We start from the raw sequence: 17,883 nt of genomic DNA, 5'->3' as shown, positions 1-17,883 counted from the left end.
GCTCTGTGGGCAGAGACGGCGTGTCCCTGGGTGTCCCAGCAGGGTGTTCCATTCCCGCAGCCGTGCTGAGCTCGCAGATAAGCGGGCCAGGCCTTAAGGGGCACGGTGCGGCAGAGCCTGGCGTCTGGGGGCGCGGCCCCTGTGTCAGGCGCTGGCAGCCGGCCCCACACGCCAGCCTCCCGACTCGGCTGGAAGCCTGCATGTGTCCTAGGGCCTTCAGGGACAGGAAAGCCCCGAGGGCCCCTGTCACGCCAGAACCTTTTGTGAAAAGGCTTTCTGAGGACAGAGATGCAATCTGAATTTGGAGTATTTTCATGGAAAGTGGGGAGGATGAAGGGAATTCCGGGGTGAGCGAAAGTAGCTTCAAGTATCCACTTCCGATGGTCTCAGTGAAATCACCGGCCATCGTTACCTAAAAGACAAATCATAAGTAAGGATCTGAAATAATGGCAAGAAGAAGACAAATAGCACAGATAATACACTATTTAATAAATAAATAATAATACAAGAATAAGCTCTGTGTTTTGCGTACTCACAGCTGTAAACCTGCTCTTGCCCAGCCCTGTCCATTGGAGGATTCAGAAAATGTTACTTTAACTCCTCTGGCCAGACAAAGGATTCTGACATTAGAGATTTTTTTTTTTAAGGGGATTTTTGGGTGAAGACGGGCAAGTGCGCTATTTCAGGACAGCTGTCAGCCTATGGCTCTCACTCGGACTCCCCACGGTTCTCTTTGAGGGTCATTTGTAAGTGAAGAATCATAGTACGTTTATTACTTTAAAAGGTGAAGATAGATTTTTAAGGTTTCTTTTTTAAAACCAACGGTCCCATTCCAACAAGAGCCCGAACGAGGACGAGGGGCGTCACTGGGGCGGCTCCCACAGACTCACCTCAGCGAGTTGAGACCGGAGTTGGCTCACCGCAGCCGGTTATTTATGGGGATGAGATGGAGGAGGTAAGAGCGGGTGACGCTCTGTTCCAGCCCCACCTCCCGTTGCCCCCCCTCCTGTGGGGAAACGGAAGCGGCACCTGGGGAGAGGGCGCTGCTGGCTGTTTTCTGTCCTATCGAGAAGGGATGTGACTCCTGCTTTAACGGACTTCCTCTGCATTAAACTCAGTCACCTCAGCACACGTGGCCGGAGAAGGTCGTTCCTGATCGATGGACTTAGTGATTGACAGGAGAAAAACGCGAACTCATTTCTCAAACGTACTGAATTCTGTTATTAGGGGAAGGCACCAGGTAGCGTTAGACAAATTAGGGGGCTGGTTGGTTACCTCACACTTGACTTCTCTGCCAAGGTGTCCCTGCGCCCGTGACTCTAGCTCTAAGGCATCTGTCTCGAGTACCCGGATTTCTTTTTTTCTTGTGGAAGGTAATTTACAAATCACGTCCAGACATTTCCTCGGCATTTGAAGCAAGGGCTGGTTCCAGGCATGGTAATGACCTTGGAATTTCTTCTAAACCCATGGAATAAATGATTGTGTAGATATACTGAACTACATTTGATGTGTGTTTAACATTTAGGAAAAAATCTCGTTAGGTGTTTACTTAAACGAGATGACCTTTCGGCTTCTGGGTTTTCTTCCCTAATCCTTCTGTGCCCTAAGAAGTGAGTGTGTGTGTGTATATAATTTATAATGTGTGTATGTTATTCTAGGGGTACCTGCAGAATAACAGTGTCGAGATCAAAGTCTTTACTCACTAGGAGTTTTTTAAAGTCCCCTGAGGGAACTCTGAATTAGTAACAGAGTTATAAAAAAAATGAAGAGGGTTTCTTCCTGACTGGCCACTATTGCACGTCCTAACACAGAGGGAAAATTTGACACCTGGGTGTCAAATAATTGCATTCAAGTTCTCTGCTCTTAAAAAATGTTCTTAAAAATCCATTTTAAAGTACTGATTTATGTCAATAAAACTATCTCCTAAGTACTATAGTTTTTTCAAAAAAACTTAATACAGAGATTGAGTGTACTAACCAGTTTTTTTCTTCCTTCTCGCATGATAGAGCTTATAGATTTTCCTATAAAATTAAAAAAGGAGCGGGAATGTTGGAAAGGGTCTTCCCCGCATGACCTGAGGACGCTGTCCCTGCACCCCGGCTGTGGGGTCAGAGCACAGTCCACTTCCTTCTTACTAATAAACTGAAGGCTGTCGAAGTTAAGGGTCCTGGGAGTGAGCAGGTGCAGAGCTGTACGGGGGGCTTCGCTCCCTGCCCCTCAGAAACACCCCGCGTGGGCACGCAGGCACGCAGGCGGGGACCCTGCACCTCTGCGCCCTTTTAGTCTAAGTTCAGGAACCGGTGAGCCTTTGCTGAGTGTTAGACCCTGAGCAAAGGATTATGGGAAGATGAAAAAAATCCCAGGAATTTTCAGCCTCCTAGGAGAGGTAGCCGTGCAGAAAGCTAAAAACGACTCAGGGCAGAAGTGGGGGGAACACTCGCATGGCGAGGAATGAAGTGCCGAGGGAGGACCAAACGTTTTGAACTGGCTTCAGCGCCAGGGACCTCTCGTAGCACTAAGGCACCGCTAACCGCTGAGGCACACTGTCCCCTCCCCAGACGTCTGACTGTAAGCAAGTCACCTTTCTAGCCCGGTGAGCCCAGGTGAAGTCCATGTAGCACCTCTGTGGTTTGTGGATTCTACTACCCTGTATGACTTGGAACTATTCTTAGTAAAATCCTGTTCTGGTATACAATGCCCTTAAACGTCAGAGCAGGGACGTAGTCCAGCCCTTCAGGGAGACAGGTAGATGGTCCACAGGACCGTTGCAGCGGCGTGAGTGAGGGTCTCGATTTTGCGTTGCCTTGGGAACCGCGACTTCCCACCTGGCGTAGATCCAACAACAGTCTATTTTGAGTATCACAGAACAGAGCGTTTGCTTTGTTATGTGGTCAGTGATTATCATTAAGGAGAACTGGTAAAAATGGATGAATTACATTCTTAAAGTTGTATGTTAGTCACAAATAAAAACAAATTTTGCCAGAGACTCTGATGGCTAAAATGGGAGGCCGTGGAAAGGGCATTTCTGAGACAGAATCGTTTTCCCTTGCGAGTGAAGGTTTTAGCTTTTATTAGATGTGTGTTATTCCGTGTCCTCTCCGACGTTGATTCATGATAGCCATTTCAGTGTGGGATTTTTTTTTAAATTCTGACTTCCTATTTTCTCTTTCAAAACTCGGGCTGCCTAAAAGCGGCCTGCGGCGCTAGAAGTGGTAAGAAAGTTAGCTTGGGGGGGTGGGGGGCAGGGCACCTGCTAGTCCCACAGGGAGACAACGGGTGTGGTTTCTTTGGTGCCAGGAAATCTCCCATGTCCCAAAATATCTCTTTCCAGCTGTCACGGAGCTGACATCCCGTATTTAGGCGTCACTTCTCTGGTGCGTGGACCCACAGATTCCTTCCTTATTATTATAACCTAATGCTCGCACTGTGCAGGGCATCGGGTTTCGGGGAAAGCTGAAACCCAGGGGCTTGGGGACAGGAGGTGGGAGACAGGGGACGAAGGGGACAGGAACAGCCAGTAGGATTCCCTAGGCCCTAGGGACTCATTGGTCATATTGTTCTTTGGTTGCTTTCCAGCTGATATCGATGACATGAAAATATGCTACGTCCTAAGAGAGGGGTCCAACGCCACAAGCGACGTGTTCCGATTCACAGTGGAAGACGGTGGTGAGTGTTCCGCTCTGCGGTCGGGGTCCACGCGGGGAGCGGCTTTTACGGGCTGCCCCGCGCCGTCGCCAGGAATCCGTGTCAGGTGTTTTTAGACCAAGTAAATTTGGTGTTTGCCGTAGACGGTCTCACCCGTGCAATCTGATCCGAGGCTCCTCGGCCAGGATTCCGGATTCGCGTTCTAGTTATTTGTGGGTCGTGGCTTGCAAAGCGCGTCGGAGGAAGTCCGTATAAATAGGACGCCCAGGCCCAGTGGCTCAGACCGCGCCCTGCAGCGCGCCACCCACTCGAGGTGACAAGAGGCTATTGGAACCCAGCCTGGCCCCGCCTGTGAGCCGGGCGCCTCCCCGGGGTGCCTGCCCCGCGGTGCCCTCACGTCCCCATTGGGACAAGGTGCCCTTCTCTAATCTGCACAGGGTGCTGTGTGCACCCATGCTGCTGGAGAGGCTGTCGCGTTGGCCAAGAAATGGGCGCGAAGTACGTGTGTCCAGTGAGTTTCATAGTGGGGGGGACTTTGTGACTTAGTCTCCCCGAAGTCTCCCTGGTGGAGTCTGAAGAACACTGTAGAGACTAAGACGGGGCCTGGGCAGTGTCTCGTCCTCGCTCCGTCGAAGGGCTGCCCGCGGCCCGCTCACCTTTCAGCTCTCTCCCCGGCCCTCTAGACCAGGAGGGGGAAAGGCCTCATTGAGGTTGGTCCCAAATGTGCTTTAGTCCTCATGCGCGCATGAGAGAAGCCGGAGAACGTCAGGAGGGATGTGTGTCGTGTGAGCAGGACACAGGACGTGAGGGAACATGAGGAAGAAAGGAGAGGGAGGGAGACAAGAAATCAGCGGGACTGAGTCCTCTGTGTCCTTGTGATGCTTTGAAAATGGAGCCCTGTCGCCCTGGCCGTGTGGCTCCGCGGGTCGGAGCGTCATCCGTAACCAGGAAGTTGTGGGTTCGATCCCTGGTTGGGGTGCATCCAGGAGACAGCCGATCAATGCTTCCCTCTCGTATCATTGTTTCTCTCCCCCCCCCATCCCATCTCTCTGAAAGCAATGAAAAAAATGCCTCCGGTGAGCCGAAAAACTAATTAAAAAAATTAAACGGCATGCTATGGTGTCACCTGTCTCAGAAAGGTCACCTGCTTACCCTTCGCTTGGTGTGAAACAGTAAATAGCCCTCGTTGCAAATATCATCATTGACGTCACGTGATCACGGCCCGACCACAGCGTGCGCCAGGTGTGTGCCGGAGAAGCAAGAAAGTGTGTTCACTTGGGTCCAACTCTTCTGTTCCTATTACAAGTCAGATGCTTAAAAAACTCAGTGCCTTTATTTTCATAGAACGAAGTCATCGTTTAGTAACCTGGATGTCGATAAGTGAGTCTTAGAATGAAACCAACTTATGCAAGAATCACCTGCTGTCAGATGAGGAATTCTAGCCAGTGGACTTCACAGCGGGGCTCTAACACAGTCTCAATCTGTAGGGCACGGGAAAAGACCAAAGTGTTGGTTCAGGCCACCATGTTCATCCCTGCTAATGATGAGACAGGTCCACGTGAGTCCTCTCTGCAAAGCTGCAAACTGAGAAAATGCTTTTGAAGGAAAATCTGTGACGCGAAGGCTGTAACAGTCCCCTTGAGACCGGGCCCAACAGAAGCAAAACCTTATAAACACACATATGTCACCATGGGAAAAAAAATCTAGAGATTAAATGCCCAATAAACATAGCAAAAGCTCTTTAGTCATGGCATCCACATGACCAAGTATGCAGCTCTTAATATTCATAATTATAAAGTCCATCATCATGCAATCTTAACATGATCACTTAGGAGTGAAATGTGTCTATCAGAAAATTAGTGAAGGAAGTGGAAATATTATATCAAAACAGGCCATTTGCCCACATCCCGGGGCCAGTCCACGCGCAGGTCCCTAGTTACCAGGTCAGACCCTGGTGTCGGGAAGAGGGCTTCCGTCCTCTGCAGCTTCATCCGACGAGCCTGTGGCTGAGGATATGGAGCCACTGCGGAGGCTTTAGCTGACCCGTCTCCCACTCCCTCCCCAGGGCTGGGCCCAGGGTGCGCATCTGACAAATATCAGGATGAACGAGGGGACAAGTGGAGAAAAGCAGCCCTTTATTTGTTCTTAGGGTTTTTCTGTTACAGGGGTCCTGTCTGTTCCCGTTGTTCCTCCCACCCCCCCACCTCCCCCTTTTTTTAAAATATAAGGACCAATTAAATGGTACGCTAAGAAAAGCTCCTGTAAACATAATCCTCTGAGTAGTCTTCGCATTCCTTTGGAACAGTCTCTTACCCCGGCATTAATTTAAATCCCTGTGGCACCAAGAGAGATTTTTGGTAAAGCTTTCACATTTTCTAAACACATGAAAATAACTGCTGCGAACATCCCTTTGAAACCTCCAGTGAGACATACTGAAGGCTGAAGGGACTCACAGCAACCGCAAGTCCAACGCTCACGCTGTTCTCCAAACATTCTTTTCAGAAGAAAAGAGCTGTCAGTATGGTCTATAAACTATTCCACCATTTTAAAATGGAGAGAGGGAAACAAGCATTTTCTATGACTCCCTGAACTCCGAAGAGCCTCTCCTCTCCCCGTCTCTCTGCCTCGGGGGGACGGGGGCCCACACTGCACGGGCGGGGAAGCCCACGGCTCTGTCAGCACCAAGGACCCGCCCTCCTCCTGGAAAAGCCGTCATGCAAGTCGGCATGAGTTTCTTGTTTGTTCGCTTGTTTTCGGTCTCAAGGCCTCAGCCTCGGGCCCTAGAGCTTTCTTGGCAGGCACCAGAAAGCATTAGGATAGGAGATCACCCGCTCGGTGTAGCGAGTGGGAGGAGCCCCGTGAGCGCCGGTCTGCTGCAGCCTCCACGCGTGACCTCATACTGCGCGGGCCGCACAGCGAGGGCCCGGCTGTCCCCCCATCTCGGCCCTGAACCTGGGCGTCAGGTCTGAGCTGGGCGCTATCACGGATCTGCCCCGCGGCCAGACAGGCGTTGCTGCTGTCTGTGACGATGCCTTTTGGCGCCCGGTTTCCCACCCACCCAGATCCTTCCTTCGTGTGCAATGGAAAGGCATAAACAGCCTCTTGACACAGGAGAAGAAGCTGCAGACCCATCTCTGCACGTGAGATGTCAGTTAGGGGCAGGGCTTCCGGGCTCGTATTCCATATGTGACGACGGAATTTTCAGACCCAAAAACGGACTGGAAGCTCTTCGTTCCGGTAAGAAGGAGCACACGCGGAGGCTGGAAGGCGGCTAGTGACGTCGGGGTTTTCGGGAAGTCACTGTTGATGAATTAGCCTGAATGTGAAGCAAGGGCAGGAAAATCTAAGTGCCCCACGTCAGAAAACAAGGCCTGGATACCAGCCCTAAAGGATGACACGGCACATTCAGCTTGGAGGAAAAAGCGGGCGTTCGCGGCAACCAGACTCACCGCTGGAGGCGTGAGCACCCGAGGGAAGATGCTCATGCGTTGGAGGTTATACTAAGACTGGGAAGGGATGGCAGGCACCGTCACAGACACCTTCAGTCTGTAAGAGGGCACCAGGTCTGTGAGCGGCTGTCCTGGGAAGGGGGGCACAGCGTGCTTAAGCCCCGCTTTTCCCATTGAGCGGGACTGCTCAAGACACCAAGGTCTTTCTGTGACATGTCTCTGCCTTTATTTTTTTAATTTTTATTATTGACTTTCAGAGAAGGAGAGAGAGAGAGAGAGAGAGAGAAGCATCGATTTGCTGTTCCACTTATTTATGCATTCAGTGGTTGCTTCTTCCATGTGCCCTGACTGGGGATTGAACCCACAACCTCGGCATAGCTGGACGATGCTCTAACCAACCCACCGAGCCACCCAGCCAGGGCCCCGTCAGATCTGTGCCTTTAGAAGCATGACTATCAAGTACCGAGAGTATCCATGAAATAGAAGTTCTACGTTTTAAACAGGAAGGTATAAAGTTTATTAGTTACTATTCTTTAGGTTCATTTCAAAAGTATGTACCATGTAGATAGACTATTTTTATTGGCTTTATCTCATAGACAATTTTTCTTAAGTTGTTAAATCTTTCAATGAATATGAATTTTTATTAGTCACATTTATAGAGGTTTAGCATGATTTTTTATTTACATTCAAAACAAATGACAGCCACATTTTTAAAACTAAGCAAATCTTTTATAGGTCATTAAAATACCATCATCTCAAACCAAACCTTTATTTGTGGGATACATTGTGTAACTCGATAATAGCCCACTCTCCGTTTTTAACTTTGCTCTGGGCTGCTGGGAGGAACTGAAGCGGAATGCAACGGCCCCGTCCGTAGCAGTAACGGGTGTGATTCCATATTGGCGGGACCCTCTGAGAACAGAACAGGGAGGGCTCCAAGGTAAAAGTCACCTGCTAAAAAGAGTCTTCCTACTCACTTATTTCTTGAATTATTCAACCAGCACCGTTGGAGCCCCTCTGTGGGGAAGGCAGGTATTGGGCTCCGGGAGAATCGTGTGAACGTCCTAGCCGTGGTCTCTAACCCGCGGTTCCGATGCGAACGGGGGATGAGACGGTCGGCGAAGGAAGCACTGACGCGCTGTGGGACGCACCGCGACACCCCCCTTACTCCCACGGGCGATGCGCTGTGAGGACGGGCGGCGGCAGGTGCTGCCTTAGACCAGCGGCGCCGAGGCTGTGCGAGGAGGTGGGAGGGGGAGCGGGAGTGATGAGCGGAGGCTCTGAGCTTTGGGGTTCAAGGGGCCCCGAGCTCAGCTCACAGAGCAGAGGGAGACACAGGCAGATGCGTTCTAAGGGAAAGGGAGACCCCCAAGTCATTGTAAAGCGAGGGGCCCTGTGTTCCAGCTTATATTTTGAGAAGCAGCACCCAGGGCGCGCTGGCCGGGTGGCTCAGTGTGTTGGGGCGTCGTCCTGTACACCGAAAGGCCGCCGGTTCGATTCCCAGTCAGGGCACATGCCCGTATGGGAGCACACCAGTCGGTGTCTCTCGCCCCTTCCATTGTGTCTCAGATCAATGAGAAAGAAACGTCCTCAGGTGAGGAATTTATTTTCAAATACCAAGAGGAAACGAGGAGACGGGCGTGAGGCCAGTGCAGCAGGACAGTCTGCAGACTCGCTGTGGCCGGGCCCCTGGAGGGAGGCCGAGGGGGACCGGCCAGCGGCGCAGGCGGCGGTGCCTTCGGGCTGGAGAGGACTGGGGGTCGTGGAAAAGGCTCACGGGCCGGTAGGAGGTCCCTTTGAACACACTGAGGGGGGGGGTCTTCTTTGAAACGCGTGTGCAGCAAGGCCAGCCTGGCGGCCACCGGCTCCTTCCCTCGCCCTGGGGGCGCAGCCTGGGGAGTCGGGCTGGGACCTCCTGTGACCCTTCTCGGCCCGTTTCACCCGTGGGGGGGCCGGGACGGGACCGGGGCTCTTCTGAACATGAAGTGAGTGAACTCACGGACACAGGGGGGTCTGTGACACCTGAACAGAGGGGTTTCCAGAGCTTCTCTTCCTCCTTTTCTCTCTCTTTTTCCTTTTTTCACTTTTCTTTTCTTGCTTATTACCCCGCAGTCTCTCCCCCTTCTCCCTTCCTCTGTCCTTCTTTTCTCTTCTCCCAGCAGCTGCGTGACGCTTGCCTGTCTGTTTTGGGGGGGTGGGGGGGACAGGATGAACAGGGACAAAGTGGGCCGTGACGAGCACGTCCGTGATGCCGAGTTTCAAGGCCACGGGTACGTTCTTCCAAAATTATTTCATTGCTGGGAGATTTTCATTAAACCAATCATAATGGTCACATCATGGAAAGCTGTGTCTCTTGAGCTTGGGCTGCATGTTTGATTTCTCCTTTTCAGTGACGGGAGGTATAGACTTCATAGGCTTGATGGTCAAATACTGTGACCTGCTTTTATCAGAATTGAGCGCTCCGAAGAGTCTGCAGAGCAGCGCAGGGGTGGTTTCAAGTCCAATACACGGAGCCGCAGCCGGCGAAGGCCTTGATAGAACACCCTCTTGGTTCCGGCCTGGGAACCCCTGAATGTATTTAGTGTACAGAATGCTGTGGTCACCCCGCTGACAGATGCTTCACCTCATTAACATTATGAAGATAAAAGCAATTAAATTAACGTACGTTTAAGAAAATTAGTAAATATGTGTAACAAAAGAGCGTATGTTTTGAACGTCTCCATCTGTAGCACTGGAGAATGAGGGCCGTGGGCGTTACTACTGCTCTGGATACGTCCCTTAAGGGCTGAGTATTGCTGTGTGCGTGATGTGAAGTGAACTGATACTTCGTAATGCCACAGAATAAAAACGTAGATCCTGTTTTCTTGGGTGTTATAGGGACACTGTCCGCTCCGCAAACTTTTGCACCTCTAACATTGTTACAAATGACCATTGGCCAATATATGGATTTGATTTAACAGATATAGCCAACTTCCTGCCTGAGGAGCAGCAAAAACCCGCGTCTTTTATCATATCACCGTGGGGTCAGAGGAACGGGTGTTGTACTTAATCCTGATTGCAAATGAGGAAAAATGGAATATATTGAAGTTTAACCTTGTGATAAAGTGACGACTCAGTGAGGAACACACCAACACACATGCTTTTGTTCTTGCTTCAAAAATGTAGATTAATTTCCGAAGGTCCATTTCCTAGGAGCAGAAAATATTTGTGTAAATGAGAAAGAAAAATTTACTTAGATCCTTAATTTATTAATGTGTCTGCCCGTAAGAATAAAAATAAATTGATTGTCAAGAAACTGTACATAAGCAGTTTTTCACTAAGGAGATAACTATCGGGTTAAAAAAATAAAACCAGTGTACTTCAGGTGGTTTACATTTAGAATTCCTACTTTGCTAGGGTAGAAGATTCCAGAATAAATCATTCAACTGTGGCTCTGCACCATTTAACATGAGATTCACTTTTGCAAAGGGTGTTAGTATTCTTGATACTAAGAAATTAAAAAGAAAAAGATTCAGGGGCAGTAATCATATAGCTAGGTTTGGTTTTCAGTGTAAGCTATTTTTTTTTTTGAACGGAGCACCCTCCCTGGCATCTTTGGAAGGGAGCTGCGACCATTTTCCTCTTTTTGCTTCGAGCGACGTCTGCTGCCTCCTGGCAGGCTGAGGGCGGGGTGGCTGCTGTCCTCGCGGCCCGGTTCCTGGGGCAGAATGTTTTCATTGTGCCTTCACGGGGCGCCCCGCCTGCTTCCTGTAATTCCAGGGATGTCGCTGGGAGAGGCAGGAGCCCGGCCCGCTGGAAACGGCGCGCTCAAGTGTAGCTAAGAGCCACTTCAGAAATGGAAGATAAAGTGGCAGAACTGGTCCGTGGACTTCAGAGACCCAGCGGACAGAAAAGGGCCACTTGGCGGGCCCGTCTGCTTCTCTGCTTGACTTTACGCAGAAAACGGCCCAGAATTCAGTGCCCGGCACCACTGCTGGCAAATTCAGGGAGGGAGGCCACACTGGCCATCTCAGGAGAAGCTGTTCTTGCTTCCTCAACCCCAGAGTCCTTTCGTTTCACCCCCCACACCCCTCGGCTAGCAACCAACCCACTGATTTTACTGTTTACGGATTTCTGTTGCGTCTGATGCCTTCACGGCTATTGATCCCAGCAGAGCCGTCCTGAGGTTTGCCTGAAATGGTCTGACAGACATAAACTGCTTCAGGTAATGGCTGGCACGGGGCCAGAGCGGCCTCAGCCTCATGGGGGCCCTGCGCGTGAGGCAGGGTGACCCCTGAGCGCCAGAGTCCTCGCAGACGTGACCGCAGCGCCTGGCCCGTGGGATACGCAGCGAGTGTGCGCCGAGTAAGCCGTTCCTAATGGGGTTCTCCTAGAGCCCCTCCTGCGTCTCGCCGCTTCCCCCCGACCCAGGTGTACTGTTTCCACAGGGACCTGAGAGTACAAATGTGACGCTGAAATTGTCTTTCTGAAAAGAACGTTGATGCGCCCCTCTGCTGCCACGGATCGTTTTCCCTCGTGCACGCCAGGGCTGTTTCCCCATTTCACCTGCCCAGGGCTCTCTGGGGTGCAGGGGGGGATTCAGGCTCTCAACGCACAGACTGGCGGCGTTGGGTCTGCCCCGTCCCCCAGCCCCCCAGCCCCCCAGCGTTTCTGCTTGGGCCTCACGGGTTCAGGCTCCCTGCCCTCCTGCGTCTCCTCTTGTCACTTTCCCTCGGGGACCGGCCGGATGGTGCGTGTCCTCGCCGACGTTCCCCACCTTTCTCCTGAGGGCCAGGCACCGCCGCCCCATGGTCCCGTGACACCACATGTTTGTGTCCAGGGACAATACTCAAAGTATTGACTTATACATGTAGATGTTGATCTAATACTTTCAGTCACGTCAACCGCACGATGATGTACATACATATGAATGTATATATGTACATGTATATAATTGCTCACCAGGTGACATCAGTGCAGCACAAATAATTAATATGTGGTATACAATACAAGGTTGTTAATGTCCTGTGCAGTATATTATACATAGGTTTTTTTTAACCCTCCCCTGAGGGTCTGTTTATTGGTTTTAGAGAGCGAGGAAGGGCGGAGACGTCGATGTGAGAGAGGAGCGTCAGTTGGCTGCCTCCCGTCTCCGCCCCCCTGAATCTACCTGAACAGCTTCCTGGAGGTTCTGCCGCATTTTCCTCTTTCCGCAGGATAATGTATCCGCACAGACACCTCCTGGTATTGCAATGATCATGCAGTGTCTGTATGAACGGGGATTCAAAAGCATCTTTAAAATTCTGAAACCTTATTAATTTAGCCCTGGCCTGTGTGGCTCTGTGGCGCCTCATCCCGAAAACTGGGAAGTTGCCAGTTCGATTCCCGGTTGGGGCACATGCTGGGGGCAGGTTCAGCCCCCGGGCGGGGCGCCTGTGAGAAGCGACCGACCCCTGTTTCTCTCTCACGTCATGGTTCTCTCCCTCTCCTTATCCCTCCCTCTCTCTCTAAAAATAAATAAATACACACGTACATATGGCCGGTACCTGAGGGTAGGAATCGCGTCTGTCCCCCGTCGCACACGGCACCCAGCACGCCCGTGGCCCGGAGCGTGCTGTCGATGAAACCAGGAATAAGTGAGCGGACGCCCACAAAGCAAACCGGCGGCCACTGTGTCCCACCTCACGCTTTTCGCGCCGCGGAGACTCCCGATGCCCTCCTTCGGGCACGCTTCGCTTCTGCCGGGGGTGGGCCCCAGTTTTACTGCGTTGTTTACGTGACGGGGACAGTGAGACAGCTCAGAGCTGTAAAATGAGTCGCGTCCCCCTCGAAGTACGACGGCAAGGACATCCCGGTGTCAGAGGAGCAGCGCGGAGGGGCAGCGAGTCACCCACCAGGAGCGTGGCCCGCGGGTGCGGGCCACCAGACGTGCAGTGGGCCCGAGGTCGCCGTTCCTCGGGGGAGGACAGTGAGGCCAGCAGAGGTCTGGGATGTGCTTGGGGAGCACGGAGCTGACTGGTGTGTGCAGGACCGGAACCCCCAGATAGGCTTTCTTCTGGTGTCATAAACATGCGGAATGTTGTGTGTTCTTCTTTTTTTTCTTCTTCTTCTTATTCCCTGGTGGCTTTCTGATTTTCTGAGAAGGACCAGGGCACCTTTTCGTCATTGGCAGGACAGCCAGTGTCACCATGTCACACCCAGCAGGATGGATACAGCCGAGAGGGGAGCTTTTTTTCTGCATGGGGCGTGTTCAGAAGGTCACACAACAGGGCACAAAGGCTTTGCGTTTGAGAGGGGGCATTTACTAGGACGCCCACCCCATCATTGTGCTAAAGACAACCAAGATCATAAAGTCAAGTTTGAACGCCACCTTTGCCGCGCACGAAATAATCCAAGGTCCCACCATCATGCGGGCCATTGCGGCCCCACGTCCATCTCAGCGGGACGAGGGCTTCGCTGTGACTGGAGCTTCCTTCAATTCTTTGGACGGGCTCAGTGCGCTTAGGGCCCCCCCTTTTTTTTACCCGCAGGGATTTGTTACACATTTCACTTCTTTGTAAACTATATTTTATTTTGTTTACAGAGTGATTCTCTCTGTTAATCATTACTCAGTGACAAAGACACAAATGGCATCTGAGAACGTCATCTGTGGAACACGTGCCAGGAGGGTGACCCTGGCACCTTGGCGGTGACCAGAGGCGCTTCCCGCTTCACGGAGGGATTTCTGGGCGTCTCGGCGTTTCTGTGGGTGGGAGGCGCATCCCACACTGGGAGAAAGGAATGCTGGGTTGCTGGAGAGCCTCATTAAGACTTGGCACTTTCTTGGAAAGACTTGCAAGAAGAAAGTAGAAGAATTATACGTGACCTGTTCCCCATCCAGCTCACCCTCCCGCCCGCCCCGCCCCCAAAGCTATTATTTACACCTGTGTTTTGAGATGTATTCGCAGCTTATTCTTAGAAGACTAAAACCTTTTTATTGAACTGTGATTTGTCATCTAGATAAGGCTCCTGGCCTTCCTTTTGTAGGTGCAGATAAGATGAGAGAAACAGCCAGAAGGAAAAGATCATTTGTCCAGAGGAGAGAAAGATAAAAGACAGTATCTTTCTTCCTGTGTTTGATGTATAAAGTCCTGCTCATACACACTGAAACGGAAAAGTATTCTCACGCAACTTAGTTTTCCATACGTTTTGTTCTGCGCAGGTTCCACCCAAGGTCTTGATGAGAAATACTAATGCCTTTATAACTACTGTCTAAGGGAAAGAGTCCGCAGTCCTCTCTTTTGGATGTGAATTCAAACACAAAGCTTCATGCTTCCTGTTCCATCTCTGTCTCCCTTCTTTGTTGGTCACAGTGCTTCGGTCACTACTTTCTGTTGGCGTACTCTCCGTAAGGATGGTGAGAAGAAGGAAAAAAAGACGTGAAGAAATCTATGTTAGCTTCTGGAAAATGTAGCTACCGGGTAATTTCTGTTTAACTGAATTTATTCTTCTCAGTAACTACTTTAGAATTAAATGAAGAAAATTGTAATGAAGAAAACACACAAAGTAAGTGATTAAAGACCGTTACTAAATTAGCTTTAAAAGGAGCATGTAGGTATTCCCGTCGCGTCCCAGCAGTCACGGGGCCGACGGAAGGCAGCCAGCGGCGGGGCCTCTGCTGGATGAATTATCTTGAGAAATGGGCCTGCTATGTCATTTTCTGAGTGAGTAAGGGGGACGATATTGCAGCGTATTATCTAGCCACAATCCTCGGGGGTGGGGGGAGCACTCACCATATGGGGCGCTGACCGTGCTGTGCACCAAGACAGCCCACACAGAACAGACTCGTCCTGAGCAAGTAAGAAAGAACCAGCAGTGTACAGCTGACGGGCTCCCACCAGGGAAAGTAAACTCCTCACTGCCTCCTGGTCTTGCCTTTGACATCTGTGTCCTCAGGGCACCCGGACATGTTTATTTGATGTGTGTGTGTGTGTGTGTGTGTATAAACATATATATATATATATATATATATATAAAAGTGAGGGGTGGGGCCAATCAGCAGTTTTCATTTCCCTTCAGTTCTTCCGCGCATCAGAGACCCTTTTCAGCAGAACTGATTAATATGACAGCGACCAGCAACGCTACGAATGGAGGGTCCCAATGGCTCTGTCTGCGTCCTTCCGGCACTGAGGACAGAGCCGTTGCAGTTGCTGACATTCTCATGGGGGCCAGTGACCCCTCAGGGCGCAGAAGTGCAGCCCAGGGCAGCAGCGTCCTTTCCAATTTTGTGTTCGTTCCTCAGCCTGAAAGTCTCTGCTCCGTCATCACCCAGCCCCGCTCAGCTCTGCCCTCCGGTGCGGGGGCGGTCGTTGCTTCGGAAGCATGCTCCTCGGTAAGCCTTTAAGTCCCTTATCAGAGCTGGGCAGATCCTCGAGTTCAAATATCCACAGGGAATAGGAGCCAACTCAAAACAGAGGCCACCCTGGCCCATTGTAGATTGTCAGGGAGCAGAGCTGTGTTTTTTGGAACTGGCCGAAGTCCTAATCTCTGTCTCTCTTTGGACATCTGATCCTGCATTTGACTAATTAAAAAACAGGACTGGGGACTCTACTGCTAAGCCGCACACACACACGCACACACGCACACACGCACACACGCCCAGGTGTCCCCACTAGGAGATGTGATATCTGGGGAAGAGGTTCCCCGGCAGTCAATGTGTTTCCCTGAGCTGAGCTGATTTTTCTTGGCTTTCTAAAAGCTAACGTGTTTACTCTGCCGTTTGATTAGGACGTGGAAGGGCCTTGGACCAGGTTCTGTGCAGCTGATAAGATGGGAAAATCCTTTCCTTGGGTTGGTGTTGGTTCCTCAAAATTAGGAAATGCAGTTCCAGTCTACAGGGGGAAACGCGGACGATGGAAAACGGTGCTGCTCGGGGTGACGCTGCGCGGGACTCTCTGCTCCCGGGGGGTTTTCAGAGGTTCACACGCCGAGCCAGCTCACCCCGGAGTTTGCTCTGTGGGCCGGAGGCCGCTGCGCCTGTCTCTCCCGTGAGCGCGCATCCCCGTGCGAAGGCCCCGCGAGCTGCCGGCGGGAGGGATTCTGTTTACACGGCTCACTCCCAGGGCGTGTCCCTCCTGGCCGACTCGGGGTGATGTTTTACACGGGGCACCTGTTAAAAGACGGGAAAGCGAGGCCTGGGAAAAACATGTGTCGGGAAATGCTTTTCTCAGTTGCTCCAAAGAAAACCAGATAAAAGACTGTGTTCTCTATTTCTGGAGAATGTTCTGGACCATATTTTCACTCTTGGTAAAAGCCAAGGTACGAGTGTGTGTGTTGTATGTGTGTGTGTGTGCGTGCACAAAAGCACACGTGTGTGCATTGGAACATGCGGTGTTTTCCCGCTCAGCTATGAAAAGGCTTGAGACACGGGCCAGCCTGTGCTCTGTGCCCCGCGTCCCCTCCCTGCAGTACCTTCAGGAAGCCCCTCTATTCACACCCTCAGTTCGAAGGTGTTCTGGTGGCGCCCAGTCTGCTGGAAAGTTCTAGGGGAGAAACCATGGCCCACATATACGATTTCACCCTAAAATCTAACTCCTGGGCACAGTCTCTCTTTGACACAGTTGGGTGCATTTTTCAAGATCCTCGCTCCCCAGTTCCCAGAGCATTGGTCATAAATTTTGACTGAGTAGGAAAATTACCGGCTTGTCTACTTCCTGCGGCAAGAGACTCAGCCTCTCGTGCTGGGAACTTTGCTGCATCGGTGATGGATGTGAAACGTCCTGGAGATTTATAGGAGAGGAGGAGGTACTGTATCATGTGACCACATACATGATCAAGTCTTAGGAAACGTGGAATTAGTGGGGAGGGCTCACTGTGCCGGAACACAGTAAGCTTAGACCAGGGTTGCTCAGTCGCAGGGTGGACATTTTGGTCTAGACAATTCTAATTCTTTGTGGGGGGCAGAAAGCTCACCGTCCTGTGCGTTCTAGGGTCCCCTACCCACTAGACCACTCCCTTCCCCTTCCTCACTGTGACAACCAAAAATGTCTCCCACCGTTGACATATGTCCCATGAGGGCAAAATCAGTTACACTCCCCACCGCACAGGAACTACTTGTTTAAATACATGAGTCCGAAGTCAGCGTATGTACGCTTTCCACGTATGCCTTTAAAAATGCCTCTGCAACCCGTGAATTCTCTGCGGTGACCGTGGTCCCTAACCCTTCAGATATTCACAAAATGCCATGGCCTTGTATATTAACCCAGTGAAGAAAAATGTGGCTTATTTTGGCCTAAAAGAATATTGTTACACTGATCCTCATTTTTTTTAGGTGGGGAGGCAGGGAGGGAGGGAAAAAGAAAGAGAGAGAAACTTTTATCTGTGGTATGCATTTGGATTTTAACCAAATAGACACTTAAGCCCAAAACTTCTCCAAGAGATCTAGTCGTTGTTTCTTTTTACTGCTCAAAATAAATGATCTCTTCCAGCGCCTTCCTCTACACCCTTTGCTTAAAGACAAGAAGAAAAGTTAGAACTCCAGAACTGACACACATTTGAAGAAGGCCTGGTTTTCAAACCCTGGTGTAAATGAGCGCAGAGAATAGCTAAAGGAGGATCTTCCAATAAAGGCTTTCGTTTCTCAACTGATTTATTGTTCGTAATACCTGTGAACATGACTCATAAGACTTGCTGATGACGTCTGTTTAAAAGTTTAAAAGAGCCCCTTGTCATCGCTGGCCCTGTAACTTCTGATCACTAAGAATATATTTCTCAGTTAAAAAAAACACATCATTTTGTTTACACAGTGGTGTGGTAAACACACACTTTTTCT

At 50.8% G+C, this 17,883-nt stretch overlaps 1 protein-coding gene across 1 annotated transcript in view; it reads left to right on the top strand.

Moving 5' to 3' along the window:
- Positions 1-17,883, top strand: part of FREM2 (FRAS1 related extracellular matrix 2) — an 80,319-nt gene that overhangs the window by 6,153 nt on the left and 56,283 nt on the right. Inside the window, exon 2 of the mRNA XM_090258320.1 lies at positions 3,577-3,666. Coding sequence (XP_090114446.1) covers positions 3,577-3,666 — 90 coding nt within the window. The remainder of the gene's footprint in view (positions 1-3,576; positions 3,667-17,883) is intronic.

The sequence above is a fragment of the Furipterus horrens genome, unplaced genomic scaffold (assembly GCF_987537825.1).
Source record: "Furipterus horrens unplaced genomic scaffold, mFurHor1.1.pri manual_scaffold_12, whole genome shotgun sequence".
Taxonomy (NCBI): Eukaryota; Metazoa; Chordata; class Mammalia; order Chiroptera; family Furipteridae; genus Furipterus; species Furipterus horrens.
Note: the sequence above shows the minus strand (reverse complement) of the source record. Positions and strands in the feature narration are given on the sequence as shown.